This window comes from Argopecten irradians, chromosome 6 (genome assembly GCF_041381155.1).
Source record: "Argopecten irradians isolate NY chromosome 6, Ai_NY, whole genome shotgun sequence".
Classification (NCBI taxonomy): Eukaryota; Metazoa; Mollusca; class Bivalvia; order Pectinida; family Pectinidae; genus Argopecten; species Argopecten irradians.
In genome coordinates this window covers 10,159,476-10,182,556 of record NC_091139.1, presented here as the reverse complement: position 1 = coordinate 10,182,556, position 23,081 = coordinate 10,159,476, and the positions used below count along the sequence as shown (strand labels likewise).

At 35.6% G+C, this 23,081-nt stretch overlaps 2 protein-coding genes across 2 annotated transcripts; both read left to right on the top strand.

The window, feature by feature from the left end:
- Positions 1-10,761: 10,761 nt before the first annotated feature.
- Positions 10,762-11,487, top strand: LOC138326205 (uncharacterized). Its single transcript, XM_069272331.1, has one exon. It carries the CDS (start codon positions 10,762-10,764, stop codon positions 11,485-11,487), a length of 726 nt encoding a protein of 241 aa, XP_069128432.1.
- Positions 11,488-15,347: 3,860 nt separating this feature from the next.
- LOC138326203 (transmembrane protein 234-like) lies at positions 15,348-21,579 on the top strand. Its single transcript, XM_069272330.1, has 5 exons — positions 15,348-16,211; positions 16,439-16,505; positions 17,680-17,791; positions 20,360-20,475; positions 21,552-21,579. Exons 1-4 carry the CDS (start codon positions 16,050-16,052, stop codon positions 20,433-20,435), a joined length of 417 nt encoding a protein of 138 aa, XP_069128431.1. The 5' UTR covers positions 15,348-16,049; the 3' UTR covers positions 20,436-20,475; positions 21,552-21,579.
- The last annotated feature ends 1,502 nt before the right edge of the window (positions 21,580-23,081 follow it).

Below are 23,081 nucleotides of genomic sequence, written 5' to 3'. Positions count from 1 at the left end.
CTTTAAGGGTTGTAATTATTCCTTACTATATATCCAATATCTTAAACTAATAACCTTTCAGTCAATTTATATAGTATTTTGCAATAAAAACAGTCGTTAAAAAAGTTGTTTGCGTCATGTTACTGAACATATTATCGTGAAATTTTTCAGAAAATAATATTTTGAATAGTGATGCATGATGGTATCAATAAATTCGAAATCGATATACAAAAATGTATAGATAACCATTTTTCAATTAATTATTTATTTCGAATATACTTTTATATTACATTTTCGCAATCAAATGTAAGGTTTTATGGTGAAAATATAAGTGATATTTTCACTGGAGTGTAAACGTCACTTTTGATATTTTCACTCGCTTTTGACCAACCGGAATACAGCATAGACAGTGAAAATATAATTTTGATTGTTAGGTAAATAGTTTGTGCACAAAAAATGATGTCGTATTTTTGTGTAGAAGTATGACGTTATACTTACAAAAATGTGATTATTACGTCAAGGGCAAATAACTCTGTAAAATACAATGGCGGAATAAACCTTTGGCGGAACTAGTAGTGCTGGTTTTCTGTAAATGGAAGCGAGAAAACAAATGTAATAAATAGAATAGTCCTTGTTTCTTGATGAATATCAGTTATGTTTCATCGAGTGAGGTGGAAACTTTGTTATTTTTCATGGGTGCGAATGAATTGTTTTTGAAAAGTACCTAAAGCAAAAAAAAAAAGAGAGAAAACGTGCTTTGTTTAAGATCGTATTATGCCTTCGGGAGAAATGAAAAGGCCGTCATTTAATAATCCATTTTTGACAAAATGACGAATACTTTCACAAGATTGGACACATTAATAGCATTGCACATTAATATTAAAGATATTAAAATGAGTTGTGTTAGTGATTAGTTCTATAACAATACAATTAAAAATAAATGGACATATATATATTTCCTTGCCTTGTATTTTGTCGTCTAGTCAGAAGAGCTTAGGTGACGCCGACTAGCGTTATTTTGTGTCGGCCACTCAGATGGAATGATTTCTCTTACAATCTTCGGTTTATGGACGCTGCCGTCTGTCGTTACAAGAATTAGACGATTTTTGCATCGGGATTATTTAGCTTAGAATAAAGCCGATTCAACCATTTAAATTATACAACGCAACAAAACGCGTTAAAAAGATTTTACAATGCTCCCTTTCTTTACCAGACTTTATCTAGTATGCAATGTAGCCTAATAGTTTTCCGTACTCGGTACCTTGTATTAGTTAGTCACCGCCGTTCTTAATTCTATCCATTATTCACACTTTCTTTTATATTCGCCGTGTAATTGAAATCGTCCAAAGTGAGTCAATATCATTATAATTCCTTCGACTATTTCTATTATAAACCATATAGGAAGTACAACTGTAAAGGACCGTTAGAATTTTAAAATATCATAGTCGGTATTTCTTATAAGATACAACTATTTTACTTTTAATATTTAATAAATGCCTAGTGTTACAGCTTACTGAACTATCGCTGTTTTTTAATCAATATTTTTTAACAAATGCATTATGGCAGAAAACACAACAATATATTTCACATAATAATTACCTTCCCACGATTAAGTACCAGATTTGTAGTGATAAATCTTGAAACTCAACATATTGTAAATCGGGATAGGATTTAATGATATTAAAATATCATTGTAAAATAATCTATCTGTTGTTATTTCTCTATTTTTTGTTCTTGTTACTGTATTTAACATCTGTACTTACGTTCAGACATAATTCCCTGATACATGATGAACATGAGCAGAAACACAGCTTTTCTAATCGTCACCTTATCCATCGCCATTTTGAGTAGATGGCGATCCCAACTCAACAAGGAAGTTAATTTAATGCTATTCCGTTGGAGGATTATATGTCCCGTTAAAGCAGTTTGAAAGCAGATACTTGAATACCACCATGTAATGCAAGTAGTGCTTTATGAAGTACAAACATCAATGAGAGGTTATATATAATATTATATAGTTATTGGGAATCATACTTTTTTCAAGTTCACAGCACAATAAGGAACTATTCCAGGCCATAGTTAAACAAATAGAAATGCCATATACAGCTCATGGTGACCAATAAAAGTTTCTTTAATACTTAAACTGTCTTCTCAATTCGAATGGTACTGACAAAAATCTGAAAGGTATATAATGCTTTGGAGAATTTTTTATAACGTTGTAAAATAATTTTATTGTTTTGACATACTAAAAGCAACCATAAATATGCTTGTTACTGATCGAACATACATAAAAATTTTTCTGTAGAAATCATATTTTGGACAAGATTTGTCACATGGAAGCTGTTAACAGTCATTTGTTGTTTTTATATATGGATTGAAGTTCCTAATTTTTAATTTCATCGGAGTATGAAAGAAATTTTGTTTGCAAACTGTGTGAATCCGAGTAGCGGATTCTCACAAAAGTTTGCAAACGAAATTTATTTCATAACCCGATGAAATTCAAAAATAGTGACTTCAATGCTTATAATTAAAGATGCTCCATCGCCGACAGAGCATAAATAGCATTCTTCATTAGAACAATAATTGGTTTTTAATCTTGTATATATATATGTATAATTAACACAAAAAATAATATAAAATAATTTATTTTGCCTTTGGTGCATGCGCAATCAGTACTTCATTCCATATAGGATATAGTGCCACGGATTTTTTTCGGGATGCAATTAATTATTTTTTATATTTTCAACTTAAAGTAAAATTAGAAGCTCAAACTTTTCAATGGTGGTAATGGTGTAAAGTAAGTAACTTTTGTAAAGGAAGAAAATTACTAAATCGTCTGCTCCTGTTTTCGATAGTGAAAAAATACCATTTGTCAGCGGTGGAGCATCTTTAATTTTCCAGGCTACTTTATAAAATGAAATACATTTACACGTACGATTCCATTGATTTTTTCCAGGGAATTATTTTTTCCAAATCAATACGCAACGTCAATGTGTCTATTGTGACGTCACGATAACGTCGGGTTTCCGCGCCATTCTCGGATTTTTTTCCATCGTGGAATGAAAAAAATGAATAAGCCAATCAGAAAGCCAGAAACAATGAGAAAATTAATTATATATGGATTGATATATTTTTTGTCTTTTTGTATCTTGTATTATCTATACAATATACTTTTGTTTTGTTTATAAAAGCATTATTCTAACTGGTATTTGCTTAATATCATAAAATTTATTGTTACACTTTAGAGTTATTCATCAGTACTGCTAGTGTTAACTTGATTGTATCTAAAGTTATTCATTCATCAATTTAGTCAAATATTCGTTCTGCCCAGATAAAGTAGATATTCATTCATGTTTATTTTACTGCCAATTTTGTTTTTCTACGATTTACGTAAAAGCTATCATAACTTTGATAGTCCTTCATCGGTGCACGTAAACGTCATTAGTATTTTGATTGTAATTCGGCAGTCCATGTTACGACTGTTGTATCTAGATATTTATTCAACAAGAAGGCTTCTATAACCTTATCAATTTCTGAGTATATACTATCAGCCAAAAAATATTCTGAAATTAACTATTCCTTTACATGTTCATGTATAACGTTAAAACTGTCAATATTGTTTAGTTGCCGAGTGGTTAAGATCTACTGACATTATCTCGATGCCCCCTATGCCTCCGGGTTTCCAGTTTTCCCCATCTCCTAGACCTGAAACATTTTAATATAACGCTTTATGTGTATAGAGTGTTATATGTTTTTACGTCATATCAATCGACAACCAGGGACATGTAAGGACGTGTCAGGTATGTTAGTGGAGGAAAGCCGGAGTACTCGGAGAAAAACGACCGACCATTGGTCAGTACTTGGCAACCGCCCTACATGGGATTCAAACTCGCGACCCAGAGGTTGAGGACTTGTGGTGATGGGTTGGAACGCCTTAACCACTCGGCCAACGCGTCCCCTAGGGTGTTAAATCAAACAAACGAATCACATCAAGTAGGTCACGTTGCTATCTAGACAATATTACCAAGCATATCACACCTACGGGTGTAATACTGGCTGGTCCAGGGCAATACACTCATGTCGCCTGAGGCTGTATTGCATGGCTACCCATGCAATAAAGCCTCGTGACGTCACGGCGTCAACGAAATTTCTATTTCCTCGGTAAAGTTTTAACATATTTTTACAAATTTGACTGGTTTTACCATATAAAAGCTGCAAACAACGGAATGATTGTTGAAAATACCACGTAATTTTTCATATATGAAAAATTGACTTCCAGCCGTGGATTTCTTCGAATTTATTTCAAAATGGCGGGATATTATAGTTGTAAAATTGCTATGAAACGTTGAGGTATGAAAGAAAAAATACTCTTTCATAAATGGATATGAAGGATAGGGATATTTTACCCTCGGGATCACAAAATGTTGCAAAACCCTCGGCAAGCCTCGGGTTTTACTACATTTTGTGACCCTCGGGTAGAATATCCCTATCCTTCATATCCACATATGAAAGAGTCTTATAATATTAGTTCAGGTAAACGCCACGGGTTATAAAGCTATAGATTAATAGACATAAATGACTTCGGTTATCCAGGTATTATGTTACTACGTATACTTTGTAATAGATACCGGAATAAAGTAAATCGTCTCTATGTATACCTATTATATACACCAAGCATATACACCCAGGTCTTATCTTTACGCCATCAGTTGGCCTATTTCTATCTTTGTTTGCTGACAAACCTAACGGGTGTTTTCTTCGTAGTGTTTACATAGTAATAAATTTCCTCGTGTATTACCATTTAGTATAATAAATCATATTGAAGTGTGATTATATATGGCATTGTAATACTTCCTTGGTGTTCATTTTTTTATTTATTCAGATTTTTGAAACACGGCAATGATAATATTTTACAAAATTAATGATAAAAGACAAGTGAGTAGCTAGCTGACGAGCAATGTAATAGATACCCTTCGTCACACTTCTTTTGGTCTCTGGCATATCTGATACCACATCTCTGTATCATTAAAGAATTGATATTTTCATCTGACTTTTATTTTGTGATGAAAACGTTAATGCACATAGTGAGTATTAGAGAGTGGTTATACATTATTGTTATATATTTCCTTCACTCATAAAACAATGATGATACAGTTGATACCTAGAGGGAAGTAACTCTGTGATATGCAAAGTTACAATATGAAGAAGTGGTTAAATGTTATTTGTGTGCAGATGAATGCATTGTACATTACATTATTTTTGATTATATGAAAGTAGAGCTTTTTGTTTTTTTCCATTATATTGTAAAACTAAACCTTTGAAGAAAAAAGGCAACAATAAATACCATACAATCACGTAGTACATACATATATCAATGTTTGAACGAGTTGATACAGATACAAAGAACGATAAATCCTCTTTGAATATACTTTTAAAATGTAGAACAATGGCGTTAGAACTATTATCCATGCTTTGTACTGTTTATATAATTAATATCGACATATAACCGGTAATATTTGCAAGGTTGATCTTGTCACGACTCGAGGAACATCGATATAACCGTCAAATCGTGAACAATTGATCCGTGAAGTAATCAGTAATGGGTTTACCAGACATATAGTTTTCTAGCCTAAGTGCCAGATGTTAATTAGGTGAAAATATCATTATCAGACGAAGTAGCGAAATATGTCAGGATACAGGAGCACTTGTTGGTAGGAGAAATTGGTGATATGGTCATGTGGTCGTTGGAAATTTTATAGCTTTTTTATCACATAATACTCTAGACGCCACAAATTATAACTGCCATGAGGCAGTGTTGACTTACATGTCATGACCTGATTGAGTGTTTTTATGCATTTCCATCAAGGTTTAAATGGGTGTGTTAAAGTTATATGTGTAATTTTCATACGAAGTAGACGTTTATACATGTCATTCACCAGCAAAAGTTATCAACATTTGAGAATTTCAATATTTAAAAGGCATAGGTTTAAATTTTCAAAGTACAAATATGAGCTCAAATTAATGTTAGCAGTATGCTAAACGTCGTTATATTTACGCTCACAGTGAGTATATATGCATGGTCGGACGATGAAACAAAAATTTGATCTACAATTTCATTTCATATTTTTTAAGTGATATAAGTAATTTGAAAATGATTTCTGAGGATACGTTTTCATCTAAACATACATAGAACATAAAAACAAGAATTTTACAATGCGTGCATTCTTTGTTAAAAATTAAGTTTATAAGAAATCGCATTTTGTTTGTCTGTCCAATTAAACGTTTTTGAAAGCTTAATTCATACAACCTGATAGTTTTTAGTAAATTACTGACTCAAAGGGAAGAATAACATTTTCGTACAGTTATAGCACATACAACTTACATGATTCTTTTTATAATGTGTTATATTCTGCTCGCTTTTGAATGCAGTAAAGTGCTGATGATAGTTACATAACTACAGTCACCTCACTTCATCGATTGAAAATTGAATTCGGGAAACTGCGTATTGTTGATCCGCGGCATTAGCCACAAGGTAACTCTGTTATTAAGGTGTGTTTTTAAAATCATCCCAGATAACAGGGATATTTATGTATAAAAAAAAAACAAAAAAAAAAAAAAAAAAAAAAAAAACACAAATCACACACAAATGCGCAACTAGGGTTTGCGAACATATGATTTCTGTTTCACTGATGACATGGCCATCCTATTGCTATCTGTGTCGTGTAATGGAGGAATTTTACTTCCTTGTAATCAGTGAAACATATATATAAAGTCCTAGTCTGTTGATCAGAGTTTTTAATGTTCATCTTAGCTTAATACGGAATCGACCAGGAGCTGCAATGTTTTCCTTGTTTACGTTGTGCTTTATTCCGTGAGCACACCACGTGAGTATAGTTAAATACCTATTAGTCTATTACAAATCTTCTCTCGTGACGTCAAGGGATGTCAGACAGGGTGGATGGGGCTGTCCTGTAGTCTCCGATGTCATTGTGACGGGGGCGTGGCCTGTCATACAGATACGGGGGCGTGTCCGGGAGGACGATGTCGCTGTGACGGGGGCGTGGCCTGTGATATAGATACGGGGGCGTATCCTGGAGGACGATGTCACTGTGACGAGGGCGGGGCCTGTAATACAGATACAGGGGCGTGTCCGGGAGGACGATGTCACTGTGACGGGGGCGTGGCCTGTAATATAGATACGGGGCGTGTCTGGGAGGACGATGTCACTGTGACGGGGACGTGGCTTGTGATAAAGATACGGGGCGTGTCCGGGAGGACGATGTCACTGTGACGGGGGCGTGGCCTGTGATATAGATACGGGGGCGTATCCGGGAGGACAATGTCACTGTGACGAGGGCGTGGCCTATGATATAGATACGGGGGCGTGTCCGGAGGACGATGTCACTGCGACGGTTGCGTATCCTGTAATTTAGATACGGGGGCTTGTCCGGGAGGACGATGTCACTGTGACGGGGGCGTGGCCTGTGATATAGATACGGAGCGTGTCCGGGAGGACGATGTCACTTTGCCGGGGGGCGGGACCTGTAATATAGATACGGGGCGTGTCCGGTAGGACGATGTCACTGTGACGGGGGCGTGGCCTGTAATATAGATACGGGGGCGTGTCCTGGAGGACGATGTCACTGTGACGGGGGCGTGACCTGTAATATAGATACGGGGCGTGTCCGGTAGGACGATGTCACTGTGACGGGGGCGTGGCCTGTGATATAGATACGGGGGCGTGTCCGGTAGGACGATGTCAATGTGACGGGGGCGTGGCCTGTGATATAGATACAGTCGATGTAGATTATCAAAGGTTATTTTTAAGGTTGTGCTTTCTGATATGAAATTATCATCAACAAATATCAACCAATATTTCTTACACTGACAGGAACTATTTATGGAAATCGGATAGCTTATCACATGTTTTTTCCAAAGAAATTATGTATCTTTTGTGTAAATTTCATTTATAGACATCCTTACAGATACATCAATATTAAAATCATTATGAAAAAACAATATAAGGTGACTAGTGAAAGTGTTTTTTTTAAGAATCAACGTTTATGTATTAAAGATAAAGAAAATCACCACTCCAATCGTATGCTTTCTCTCGTTGAACTTATGCGCAGGTGTAAATACGAAGGTACCTACATGTATGCATGCAAAGATAATTTGTACCACAAAGAAAATCTAAATAATAAATAATGCATTTTATAACCAGAATTTAATAATTTTCCTTATTGTTCAGAAAATTTGGCTCTAAATAAAACAGCGACACAAAGCTCAACATATTTGGTTTTACGTCGACGCCGGTCGAGTTGTGGATATAGTTCTGGCGGATGTGTTAGAGAGCGGACACTGTTCTCACACAGATGTGGACCAAAGCCTGGTGGAAGGTAGACCTAGGACAGGTATACCGAATACAGGTGATCAACATTATATACATACATCATGGTAAGTATTGATCTTAACCAAGGACAGACTTGTCGATAAATCAATGGTTTTTAAAAGATAAGAAACGAACTAGACAAAGAGATGATTTTTTTTTATTTTACTTTGAATTTATTTTGGCCTTTTATTTCGGATTATTAATATACTAGCTTTATACCGTTTGTGCCTCATTATTAGACAAAGTGGTAGAAAACAATTGTGCAGGTCTAGTGGTAGAAATAAAGGTGGGTGTCCGTATGCTACTTTGATGACAACAGATCATTTACAGTTAATACATTGCCTGCCGAATAGTGGTAGGTGATACACATTTATATGATGTCAGCATGGCTATTTGTTTAATTTACACAGGTTCCAAGTAATTCTTAGAGAAGTTGTATTTGAATTAGTGCTGTCATTTTTGCTCAGCGATGTAGAGTAGCATAAAAACATATAAGGGCATTCTTAACACAGTGTATGAAGGGAAGTGTATAGTATAATCGTTAGTTGCTTTTTGTATCGTCACTTGTGAGTATCGAAGCGGGAGGGCTGTAAACAAGCATGGTATGCAGGTCGGTAAAACACCAAATATCGGCATTATTCGTAACTACAAATATGTGTAACATTATAGACGTCCTCATAACATGTATATTAAAAAATCCATGAACATGAATTTGAAAATAATGTTAGTTATATATAAGAATCGAAGTGCAATCACTGAATTGCGATCAAAACTGCGATGAGTTTTCGGAGGAAATTGTGTTTCCCCCAGTTTTTCCTGAAATACATGTTATGATTGTAACTTATATGAGTAATTTGATTATTTATTTATTTACAGTTTCTTTATTCTACACCATTCATAATTAGAAAGTGGCTAAAAACATATCTTAAGATATGCATACACGAAATAGTTTTACATAGTCGCTTGTTACTTAACTGTATTATCGCTTGTTTTAATTAAAAAAAACCTGTATAGTCACTTGCGCAAAAATGTCATTACAAATCGCTCATATTTATAATTTTCAGCAATTTTCAAGCAAAAGGAACTTACATATGATATCGTTTTTAGGCCACATGATGTGTTTTGCATTGAGAAACATATAAATAAAAAGTGGAAATCTTGTTTTTTATGATTTGATTCATGGAAAGTTCACTTTTTTGATCATGTGATTCCCGGGCGACAACGATATTGAATATGTACATACCGATCGATACAGACACACAAGAGTAGCTTAGATGCTCATCACTATCATCACTAATATTAACCAGCCTATTTGTGTTATTATCTAAAAAATATATGAGAGTATGTGGGCATTTTGACCACGACGTCATTTACATGAAATTTTGTTTGTTCTTTTTGTATCTTGATAATGTGACAGATCGCCTCGAATTTTGCATTATTTTTGTCCATACTAATGGAATTATTCTTTTCACTAAAATGTATATTTGAAACCATATATTTATGCGTGCGATTAGATTTTACTTATTTCGCTGGTGATATGAAATTGGGAAAATCAATCGCTGCAACAGTGGCATTACAGTAAAACTAAAGTTTGAAGATGCTCCACCGCTGACAAATGGTATTTTTTCATCAAAAACAGAAGCAGACGATTTAGTTTTTTTCTTCAGTTACAAAAGTTACTTACTTTACACCATTACCACCATTGAAAAGTTTGAGCTTCTAATAATAATTAATTGCATCCCGAAAAAAAAATCCGTGTCACTACATCCTATATGGAAGGAAGTACTGGTTGCGCATGCACCAAAGGCGAAATAAATTATTTTATATTAGTTTTTGTGTTAATTAGACATATATATACACGATCAAACATCCATTATTGGTCAACTGGGGAACATCATCTTTAAATCGCGAAATTGAATCCCGTGGAATAACGTTAGACACGGAAATATGAAAATAATATTGTAAGTGAACAGCCATTTCCGGCGTAAGGAATATGGAAATGACGTAAGCAATTTTCATTTATGATTCTAGAAGGATTTGTTTTCTCCGTAATTCTGACATTTTTAAAGTAATGACTGGTCAATGGAAATCCAACTTAAACCTGAATATCTCAACGTGGTGCATTGCATTTTTGTTGCATTTACTCCATCTAAATTGCAAATGACTATAAATTTGAAACGAATGACGAGGACACTACTGAGGGTTCCTCACTCAAGTCTATTATACTGCGTTGTGATCACAGATCATCTGATTAACCAATTATTGGAAAGAATATATCAACGCCTCAATATAAGTTCATACATATAATTCTGGTTCTCTAGATACAGAGTCACAATGTGAATCACACTATAACTATCCAAAGAACCTCCAGTACCAGGGAAGTAATCCTTGCCATGGAACAGATCGAGGACTCGCCCATTAACGCAACCCAGATTGAGCAGTGGACAGATCAAGAACCAGTCATGTCCAGAGTGCGAAACTTTGTGCAATCAGGTTGGCCAGCTAAGAGTCCAGACCAGTTAATCACACCTTATTTCAAGATCCTGTCAGAGCTCAGTATTCAAGACGGATGTATACCACAGGGGAGCAGAGTAATCATACCCCTGAAGGGTCAACCAACCATGCTCCAGAGTCTGCATGAGGGTCATCCAGCCATGCAAACAATCAAGGATGGAATTCGCAAACAGTTCGAGGGGACTGTAGAACAGAAATTAGCTCGATTTCTGTTGACTTTTAGAGTAACACCACAAACAACCACTGGAGTGGCTCCCTGTGAGTTACTGATGGGACGTCGGATTCGAACCAAACTCGATAGGGTACGACCAGACTTAAAACTAAAGGTTACAGAACGGCAGAGTAAACAAAAAGATGTATCACAACAAGTCGTCGAAAGATCGAACATCTACACTGCAACCTGGGACAAGGTTTATGTTAAGAATTTCGCCAAAGGTCCTAAGTGGTTACCAGGGAAGATTGAAGCTAAAACAGGTCCAGTTTCTTATACAGTGACCATAAATGAAGGACACACGATCAAACGTTACATCGATCATGTGCGAAAAACGAACAGACTACGGAGAGTGGAACACAAGCACAGCCGAGACTCCAGAAGTGGATCATGAGTTCGAACCACACGTGGTTTCGAATGAACCCGAGGTTACACCGAGTATTGTAACACCTGCGACTCCGGTCAAACAGAGTCAGACTCCACCTACTCCGTAGAAAGTGTCCGAGCGGATAGACAGTCCCATACCGAACCGTCCAACCAGGGAACGCAAGTTGCCTAACCGGTTCAAAGACTTTGTTTGCAAATAGGCTAGCTAGCAGTATGTGTCACAGGGACCTGGCACGAAAATTTTTTAACCAATAGTATACATACACGTATAAATATTATAGTATCAAGGGTATGAACTCGGCGGTCGAGAAAAAACGGACCTATTTTTTTTAAACCATGATTATTTTAATAAATGGGTTATATACAACATTGACGGATATCTTACCTTAAAGAGAAATAATTTATCTTTCCATTGAGTGCTTGATGAACAAAATTGGCCAAGTATTGACGAAGTTATGGCTTGATGAATCGAGAAATTTACGAAAAATATGCTAGGTAGACATTTCCCTGTCCGGTCGAATGTCGTCTCGGCTCTAATGGGCACCTCAAAAACCAAGCCAAAATCACAAAATCTACGCTTGTGGTGGTAAACAGTACCCATAACTGTGTTCATCCACAATCTCCTTTGGAGGTGTCATGACCCGTACTTTGTAGAAACTCCATTTAAACATCGTGTAGCTCACTTACTTTAACCACAGGTGTTCGTTTCTAATACATGTATAGTCTATAACTCGGCCGGCCATATAACACTACCCAATTTTAGAAAAAGTATGATTATTAACCAACCGTATAGGATATAATAATAGGAATACTCTCAATCGACAGCCAGATAATTTATCTTTATTTTGGTATATGATACAATATATATCATGCCGTATAAATGTCACTAGGTATCCAAAAACATCGGAAAACAGCCAGATTTCAACTGGTCGGACACAGTGGTGTCCTCCGATGAACACGCCAGGGCTCTAATGGGTAGCTCAAAAACCACTGCATGTCAACACTTCAGCGTCATAAGAATGAAAGTTTGGTAGAAAACAAACTTACCGGTTAGTAAATCCCTGGATAAATACCATCCATTTGCCTAACGTAGCCCTTTGAAATTTCCGATTGAAAAAAATTATGTCTCTAGTCGCCATGTAAGTATGTGTGCAGTAGATTTGTTTTGTCGGCGTTGATTGGCTCTCGAAAATTAATTGACCAATCAACGCCGAGAAAACAAATGTACTACACACATATCAACATGACGGCTAGAGACACACATTTTTTCAATCGGAAATTTCAAAAGGCTGTATTGCGCAAATGGATGGTACATAGATAAACACTAACATACCGGTAAGTTTGTTTTTTTACCAAACTTTAATTCGCTATGAAGCTGAAGTGTTGACATGCAGTGGTTTTTGAAACTACCCATTAGAGCCCTAGCGTGTTTATCGGAGGACACCACAGTGTCCGACCAGTTGAAATCTGGCTGTTTTTTCCGATGTTTCTGGATACCTAGTGACATTTATACGGCATGATATATATTGTATCATATACCAAATTAAAGATAAATTATCTGGCTGTCGATTGAGAGTATTTCTATTATTATAATTTATATCCTATACGGTTGGATAATAATCATACTTTTACTGAAATTGGGTAGTGTTATATGGCCGGCCGAGTTATAGACCTTGACCCAGTATTATACTTATACTTATATTAGAAACGAACACCCTGTGCTTTAACCGTACGACCACCGCCATGTTCATTTTTCTCTCGGAACGCTTCTCGACTTTACATATCGTGACTACATTATGCAAATTATGTAATGTTGTGCTTGTAGGTAAACTCGAGAAGCGTTCCGAAAAACAAATGAACATGGCGGTGACGGTTAAAGTAAGTGAGCTACACGATGTTTAAATGGAGTTTTCTACAAAGGTACGGGTCATGACACCTCCAAAGGAGGTTGTGGGATGAACACAGTTTGATGGGTACTGTTTACCACCACAAGCGTAGATTTTGTGGGTTTTGGCTTGGTTTTTGAGGTGCCCATTAGAGCCGAGACGACATTTCGACCGGACAGGGAAATGTCTACCTAGCATATTTTTCGTAAATTTCTCGATTCATCAAGCCATAACTTCGTCAATACTTGGCCAATTTTGTTCATCAAGCACTCAATGGAAAGATAAATTATTTCTCTTTAAGGTAAGATATCCGTCGAAAGTTGTATATAACCCAGCGGATAGACATGTTTTAAAAAATAGGTCCGTTTTTTCTCGACCGCAAGTTCATACCTAACCGGTTCAAATATATGTATACTTTAGTTTGTAAAATAGTGCTAGCTCCCAGTATATGTAGTTAGAACATTGTTGTGTTAAAGGGCAAAATAATCCCTAGCAATCTTCAGATTTCAAGGCAGTCTACCTTGATTTCTAGTAGTTTAGTTTAGTTCAATAGTTGAGTTATCCAGTTGAATTGAGTGTTTACTTTATAAACTATTCATGTGGACAATCATTAATAATGATAATGTTCTAGTCAGTGAGAAATCTAACTCATCATTAATACTTCTAACTATGGTGCTGAAAAGTGAATAGTGGAAATTACAAACAGTGGTTCAAAAGTGAATAGTGAAAATTACAATTTCATTGAATACATTGACTCGGTTGAAAGTAAGATTTTTATTAAATTGAACCTGATAAAAAATAATCAGTTCATATAACTCATATAACAGATTATTTTGATATTGTATGAGATCTTAACCAAGTGGGAGAATTGTAATAAGTATTGTAAAACAAACGCACCGATAGTTTCAATGAGTTGCACATAAGAGCTTTCCGCCCCAGCCATCTTGGTGGGCTGCTGTACGGTACTATGTTTGCAATAAACAATGATAAACCCACAGAGTTCGAGCAATCATCGTTTATTACAGCTGGTTAACCCTCAAAATTTCATTAGTCATCGGTAGTTCAAATTGCTATCCATGATGCCGTTTATAACTTAAGATTACAACAAAAAACGTATAGAATAAATAAAATTGGCAGAAATTATCCACTATCCATTGTTTTGTCTTGGCAAGTGTACTGCTAAAATGTATACAGACTCGCAAAGTTCTACGAAATTAAAAAAAAAATGCTATACACTTCCGTTCATACACTGTGTATATGGCCGTTTGAATTCTACTGATCTGTCATAGTAACTACATAATGCGCGTAATCGGACAGCATCTCATCATATGGGATCACGTTTTGATGTCTTTTCAAATTGACCAATCAAAAAAAATACTACATGTAACTCCAATTTTCAAACGACGATTTGCATGAGTTTTCTGAATTATTTTCTTGTTTGTACTAATTGTAGTCAATTTTCGCTCAGAGATCCTCATTAAATCATCCCATATTAGTGACGAAATATCAAAATGGATTTGAGTGAGACAGATATTTTATATACCTTTCTGACCTGCTTTTGGTTAACTCAAGGTACCAACAATAAACAATGGAAAATTAACAAACCGGAACCTACATGTAAGTGTTGTTTCCCATTTTTTTCTGTCCGTGTCGGTGATTCGTCAGCCCCTTGTAAGCTTTCCGCTGACCAAGATTTTATATCAAGCACGGATCAACATACCCATTTTGTACGTACGGTAAGTAAACTTTTATTTCATCACGTTCAATTTATTGTGTGATATTGAACTGTCAGTTATATATCAGTTATATCAGTATCTGCCTTACATAAGCCTTCGCTTTTTGGCATCCTTTAGATTTTCACATTTATGAATTTTTATCTTACTTTGGTGTATATTCTGAATTTTAGAAAATTATTTCTGTTTATATGCAGAGTTGCAGTTTATGCACCCATAGTGCCTTATTTGATATATCAATGCATGTTAATTGGGGGGATTGTTTGGTTGATAGCCTGCTCAGTTGGTGGCATAGCAGTTAGGGCTGAACTTTATGTCGATGTTGTTCCAATGCCTATTCAGAGCTGCCTTGAAACTATTCAGTGACTTGGAATTTACAATGACGTTTGGAAGACCATTCCAGTCGTCGAAAACTCTAACAGCAAAGAAGTGTTTTCTGAGGTTGAGTCGTGGTCTTTGTTTCTTTGTGTGGCCCCTCGTCCTCAGTTCTCTTGATCTCCTTACCATTTTGTTCCCTCTCTGACTCAGATGGTCTAGTCCAGACATAATTCTGTACATCTGTATTACATCTGTCTTTTTCTTCTGTATTCTAGTGTTGGTAGGCCTAGGATCAGAAGTCTTTCTCTATAGGATTTGTTGTTCAGCCCTTTCACTAATTTTGTTGCCCTTCTTTGAACTCCTTCCAAAGCTTGTATATCCTTGTCTGGGACTTTTAAGCATTCGTCACTTGTTTTTCCCTATATCAGGTTGGGCACATGTAAATTTATTGCAAATAAGCTTAAGGTATTCACTGTTCTGCAAAGTCTGTCAGATGTTTTTCATCGATGAACATCTAACAAAGCTGGATTAGTTTAGTTCTGTCGATTGACCATTTAATTAGTAATGTACTCTTCTATTTTGTATTGTTTAATTGCACGATGTTGTGGATTTCTTTTTAGGATCATTCCAAAATGGTGAATACAGCTCCCCTATGGTTTATGGTGGTGGCTGCTATGTGGGGAGGGACAAATCCTCTAATCAAGAGAGGAAGCAAGGGTATAGAAAATATCAAAGAAAAAAACAGAATTCAACAAATGCTGTCAGAGTTCAAATTCTTGTTTTTCAATTGGAAGGTATGTTGTATCAAAATGTTTCACACATTTACTTGTGGATAAATTATTTTTAAGACTTTTTCGTTTATTTTCAAAGTAAAAGCTTATAGTTATTTATTAACATTAATTGTAAAATTCATATTAGATCGATTATAACTTTTCAGATGTGATACTTCTATATAGGTATCATCTTGTTTCTCAAAGAATATATATTAAGATAATCATGAATAACATGTTGTATGTTGCAGTATTTGATTCCGTTTTGCATCAACCAATCAGGATCTGTGGTATACTACCTTACACTGGCTACAGCAGGTAAGTTATCATAACAATACACTATTGTAGTCCATAAGACAATGCACTATTGTATCAAAACAACTGATTGAACAAAAGCTTTTTCAGTTTAACTTTTAACTAGTGGTAGCTATATACATATTCTGTCTTTGAACATTACAGAGTTAGCTCCCTTGTGGGTAGGTATCGATTGTTACGTCATTATTTCGTGAGGGCAATTCACGTTGTTTTCTCCGAAAGGTATGACGTTACGCTCCCAAACATATGACATCACAATCAATACCTACCCGCAAGTGCAGATAACTCTGTAATATGCAAATTCGGAATAGTTATACATGTGCTTGTATTTTTACTAGCTCGTCCAATTAAACTTTTACACAGTTTTATTTACAAGATGTATTGTATAGTGCGATTAATTAATTATGGCAATACACAGCTTTACATGTTCAATAGCTGAAATAAATTTTTAATAGAATACAACGTTAATGTAAAAAAAGGATTAAAACATGGTATTCTGATCCTTATCTCATTAAGGCCCCACTACCCTTACCTAAACGGCTTTTATAATTTTTAAAATGGGATGTTAAAAAAGATCGATAATTTTTTTAGAGTCTTAAAAATTATTAAATCTTCCGTTTAATACTACATTACACACTCTCAACCTTCTGTTATTCTTCTCATAATATATAATAAATATAAATATTTATTTTATCAACGCGGGTGTATTTTGGCAGTCCCGCCCCTGTCTCATCACCTTAAATACGCGCGGTAGTTGTTCCACGTTGACGTCACTGCGCAGACGGCCATCCCAAACTGCGAATTGTACCTCTCCTCCGTTTTCTCTTTAGCTTTGCTGTTATTCTTGCCATATCGTTTGGATGTCGTATACTCCTTATTTTAGTTCATCGGTATGCATTTTCTGATGTTATTAATGTTTTTTTATCGAATCCATTTATATTTTGCTCCGGAAAGGTAATGGGAGACTTTAAATAATGCACCACTTTATTAATTTTTTTCTTCATTAATATGTGTCTTTGCGTAATACGTCAATAAGTTTGCCTATTTTCTTGACTTCAATATATATATATTACGTCCCACCTTGATCAATGAAATGCTTACATGTGGCCGTGTGCATGTTGTGCTACAATTAATTATTACTTTTTCTGTTACAATTCTACCTGTTCCCATATTTTAGAGTTTGAAGCTCCTCCCTTATCATTAGCCGGTACAATCACCAATTCTTTGACATTATATTTGTCTACATCTATATCGGGTACAGTTATTAGGGAGGACGACTCCATCGACAGGTAAGTGTTATCATTATGTAATAAATTCTGCTGTACATTTTTTTTGGTACTATATATCCATTCAACCTAATAAGCAATTGTTCTTTAAAATCAGCATTGTATTTATTAAAGGCCCACTACCCGTTCCGTGAGCAAAATTTAAAGGTTTCATTATTAAACATTAATAACAAATAGAAAATATCATATACGATGGCTAAAAATGAGCCCGGTAACTCAATCACACCATAAACATATGGCAAGATTTACTGTCTTAATGTACGATAACAATGGAGATTCTCATTTACGCTACGTTTGCCGTCTGGAGCAGTGATACGTCAAATATAACCCGCGGCGGCCATTTAGGCGACGGCGGGAAAACATAAATCGGACCAGCGTTATGAAAAAGTTAACATTTTTAGTTCATTCTATTTACCAATTCTTACAAGGTAGCGTTTAGCCCATGAAATATAAAGATACGAAATCTGTAATTTATCCTATACATAGATATAATCGTTCAGATCATTTCAATGCATACAGCGAACAATAGGCGTGGTTCGAGGCTGCCTAGCTTGCGCGTACCAGGAAAACTTCATCTCTAAATTTAGAGCGACAGACTCAAGCATTTCAATAGAACGCATGACTATTTTTTCCAAAACGATAGGCCACATCAGCAAAAACGGATGCGTTGTCTTGCAACAAAATGTCAGATAGAAGTGGACAGTCTTGCACGGCATACTTAGTTAAAAAAGCGAAACATGTGACAGAAATCGGCAAGTGCGAGGGGGCACTGTTCTATACATTTTCATACGCTCGCTAACTTTGCACACCAAATGTTACTCGCTAGTTAGTCTGCGGTGTTGAGCGATGCGCGGGATATGTGTTGAAATTTAACTCATCACGTGCATGCCGCTTACACGTGTGCCCAAACTCGTTCCCCCTACGGCAAGTTCCGCTTGAGATGTGGTTCTCGCCGCTTCTTCTATTGACTCTACCACAAGAACATCTCTGATTTTTTTGCGCTATAGACTACTCTAGGAGTGCTACCTAATTACATTATCAGATTTACTCACTGCTGTTGCGTCTTCAGATATGCTACTTCTGTTTATTACGCTCACACTTTCGTGTTGCCTTTTGTTTTACTTTTATGTTGGTGACTCTGCGCTGTGCGCCAAACTTCGAACAACACAATCCATATCGCAGCTTCATTTGGCATATTTATTTTTGTCCTGATGGGACACGTAATAAATCTTGGATTCTTATATCGTTGTATTCAAGACCACATTTGTTCAAGCTCAAACACATAAAGAAAATGATATTGAGATATTTGCAATATGTATTTTTCATCTTTTCTTCCCGCTTATCGCATCTATCACAAAATATATATCATAGTTATTTGGTGAGGCGAATCCTACCCTTTAAGGTGTATGATAAGTGTGTAGTAAAGTGTATAGTTAGAATATACTTCTGCGACTCTACAAAATTACTGATCCTCGTTTTACATTCCTATTTAAAAATTTAAAAGCCGTTTCGGAAGCAAAAATTTATAGGTTCTTAAAAAACATTAATAACAAAAGAAGAATATATATTGGCTGGCTTGAGATGAGGTTTCCACATACCCAAACATATTGCACGATTTCCTCGTCTTAATGTACGACTATCAGTGAAAAATTCAATTTCGCTGTTTTTGCCGGTCTGCCGCAGTGATAGTCTAAATACCGGGCGGCATTTATGGACACGACGACGGGAAGAACATAAAACGAACCGGCGTTAATGAAATTACAATTTATTTATTCTAATTAAACAGTTCTGAAGGTGGTGATAAGTGTGCTGGTTAATAAGTATAAGTGTAATTAACTCTGCGACCTACCATAAATTATTGATCTCACGTTTCACATTTCCTATTTTAAAAATTAAAGCCGTTTTCGGAAAGTAGTGGCCCTTTAAAGAAAATAAAAATCACGCTTTAGAGTTTTTATGTACTTCATTCTCTTCAGTGGTATTTTTAGAGTGGTTGGTGTTTTGTTTTTCCAAGTATGAAAAGTTACTTTTAGATTAATGAAGTATAGAATATTAAATGTTATAATGTGTAAATAAGAACAGAAAGTGTTCTCAAAATAAACCTGCAACTATTACGCTGGTGACTTTATTTGATCGGTTCTTTCAGCACAGGCGGTGGCGGATATCATATTTGCGTTCTTCATTCTGCACTTACTTTTACTCATTTAGGCACAAACATTTCTGTGTAGGATATTCTACTGTTGACGTGCTACGTATCATTTCTGTAATCTTCTTGAACGCAATCTGACTTTGGTTGTACATGTGATGCCAACCACTACTTAGGCCCAATCTATTCTCGGTGGATATATATCACTTTACCCACTACATTAAAACCTAACATTTGTGTTTTCTAGGGTAGGGTGGGATGTATTGCCCGTGTAGCAGATTGTAAAGACTAAGTACATCTCACGATCGATATTACTAAATGTGATTTATTCAAACGTCCGACCATAACCTTTTTTTATCTGTACTTATATGGCCGTATTCTATACAATAAATTATGTCCTATTATCACAAATAATAAACACGATTTATGATTGTTGCCACCTGTTTAGGAATGCTCCTGGTGGTATGTGGGGTGTCACTTTGTGTGTACGATAAAATATGATGGGACACCCTTCAGACTTCCTGTTCTAACACATGATCAGGTAAGTTAAAATAGTTGGAGTGTGTCATATCAAGGATTTGCAAGTGAGAAGGATTTGTCACTCTTGGTTTTGGACGAATAAGACAAATATGTTGCAAGAGCTTTTGTGTTTGTGCACAGATCATGACATTGGGCGACACCTGAGCCTCTTTCCTTTTGATATCTGCTGCCGCAGCCTTTGATGTAGCTTGTAGGTTGCTAGGCTTACCGTCATACTTTCTGAAGTGGGTCGTCATATTCAATAACTGTCATATTTTTTTTTTTATGTACCAAATTTAAGACACGTCTTCTAAATCTTTCGTCCTTTAAAGCATTGTACTAAGCAATGTGAAATTTAGTAAAAATTTACAATTGTGTTTCTTTTGACTCAATTAAAACATGTATTTGTTGAGAATAAAACAGTTTTTATTCCTGGTTCATTATGGCATCTCGCGTGGATAATAGTGCAGTGTAAAGAGATTAGTGAAAAATCATTCTCACTTATCTAAGAATCCTTGGTCAGATGATTGTATCATCATATGTAAATACTGTTTATCACATAAGACTTTACTCGTCCATATGTCATACGCCATGTCATAAATATCTTACAGACACACACAGGTAATAACACTATTGTGACATCACAGGTACATGTAATAATGATGTTATGATCAAGAGATGATTTCACACCATTGTCTTGGTAGATGGAAATTTTGTATTACATTTTGTAAATAACCACTCTCATGTAAAGATTTTCTGTATGTATTGTAAATTGGACCAAAGGCTATAGCTATAAGTGATTTAAGTTATAAAGTTGAAAAAATATATCAAAGACTTTATTATTATATTATGTATTGCCAACTTTTGCAAAAAATGTGCTCTGTCTCAAAATAAAATAGCATAACACACAATGCAATGTGGAAAGGATTTGCAAATCTATAATGTTAATTTAAAAAAGTTGTTCGTTTTTAGACGTTTGTTTTCTTAATCAAATTCTCAGTTTATTATTATTTTCAAAGCTATTTTGAACTATCCCTATGTTGAAATACTTCATATAAAAGGTGATCATAAAACAGATGAGGCTGTCTTTATTTTCAGAGAGAGTTGTCTCCCTTCCTGTACTAATCAGCAGAGCAACGCTCTGGAATCTCTCGTCTCTGGATTACAAGTCAGCCATTATATGGAAGGAATGCAAATTTAGTTAGTCCTGTCGAAGATGGATACAGTCAAGCCATATATGAGATATCGGATAGACATTTAGCCATATATAGGTAAGTATGGAATATTAGTTGTCCTGTGAATGAGATACGGTTCAGCAATGAATGGAAGGATGCAAAAGTAGTTGTCCTGTGAATAGGATAACATGTCAGCCAACATATGGAAGGATGCAAATTAGTTGTCCTGTGAATGAATACGCAGGCAGCCAAATATGGAGATAGATGGCAAAACTATGTTTGTACCAGTGAAATGAATGAGTAGTTGAACGTATTAATGATTTCACATAGAAGTGTACTTAAGCTTCCAATCTGTTTTGGATATACAAAGGAGATACTGTAATTTTGGATAACATACATGTTAACATGTACATATGTACATGTATGCATTGTATACATATAACTTATACCTATACTTTTATTGCTATGTTACCAGACCCGACTTACAGTGATATGAATACAGGCTCGTTTTACTATGCCAAAGAAGACCAATATGTCAATATATACATATAACTTATACCTATACCCTCATTGAATGACAATGAGCAATGGTACTGCTATGAAAGATGCAGTGAGTATTGCAATATTTGTGCAAGTGGCATATATGCATATATACAGCATGATACAGTTTTTTTTAGTATTACTGACAATAAATATGCTGTATTTACTAATATATTACAAAAAAGGTCTGCTGTGATGGACAATGACATGGTCGGCAGTATATGACGGTACACTGTGGTTGACTGTGTGGCATTGAAGTTTTGGGCGTCGCTCTCTCTGTAGTCTTCAAAGGAAATCCTTGCAGGCCTGTGATTGGTCAGATATTTTCTACTGAACTGCCTTCAGATTTACTATGAGATAGTCCAGGGTGGATATAACGTCAGTTATTGTAACCCCTGGAGTATCGAGGATGCAATGCATAGTGTGTTTCAACACAGTTTAAGAAACTGAATAAAGCTGCAGTACTGTAAACAATTCAGTGTATTATGTGGCCTTGTAGTCTTAATTATGAGGTGACTGCCTAAACATTACTCCGACAATGTTAGAGGTTTACACGACAAGATACTTTTTAACATTGCGTCGTGTGTGACCTCTAACGAGCACGGCCATTGATTCATGTTGCTGGGCCACAGCTGATCAAAATGAAATCATAAATCATAAATTACACATATTTGCAAGACATTTGCGACAAAATTAGTCCAAGAAGCTATGATAAATGCATTTCTTATAAATAACTTTCATTGTACTTTCACTTGAATTGGCCTCCATTCTTAATTTGAATAGGAATATTGAGTTTTTATGAAATTTAGGAGTTGTCTAAATGTGTACGCAAAACAAGCGGAACGAAGTAAGCCTCATTTCCATTATGCGTTTCGCTAAATATAGATCTTGTGTTTTTGTATTAACCATAGCA

What these genes read in the sequence shown, in the direction of transcription:
- LOC138326205 (XM_069272331.1), top strand. Translation starts at nt 10,762, where the DNA reads ATGGAACAGATCGAGGACTCGCCCATTAACGCAACCCAGATTGAGCAG.
- LOC138326203 (XM_069272330.1), top strand. Translation starts at nt 16,050, where the DNA reads ATGGTGAATACAGCTCCCCTATGGTTTATGGTGGTGGCTGCTATGTGG. An exon ending in TCTTGTTTTTCAATTGGAAG is followed by an intron (nt 16,212 to 16,438) that starts GTATGTTGTATC and finishes TGTATGTTGCAG; the next exon opens with TATTTGATTCCGTTTTGCAT. An exon ending in CCTTACACTGGCTACAGCAG is followed by an intron (nt 16,506 to 17,679) that starts GTAAGTTATCAT and finishes CCCATATTTTAG; the next exon opens with AGTTTGAAGCTCCTCCCTTA.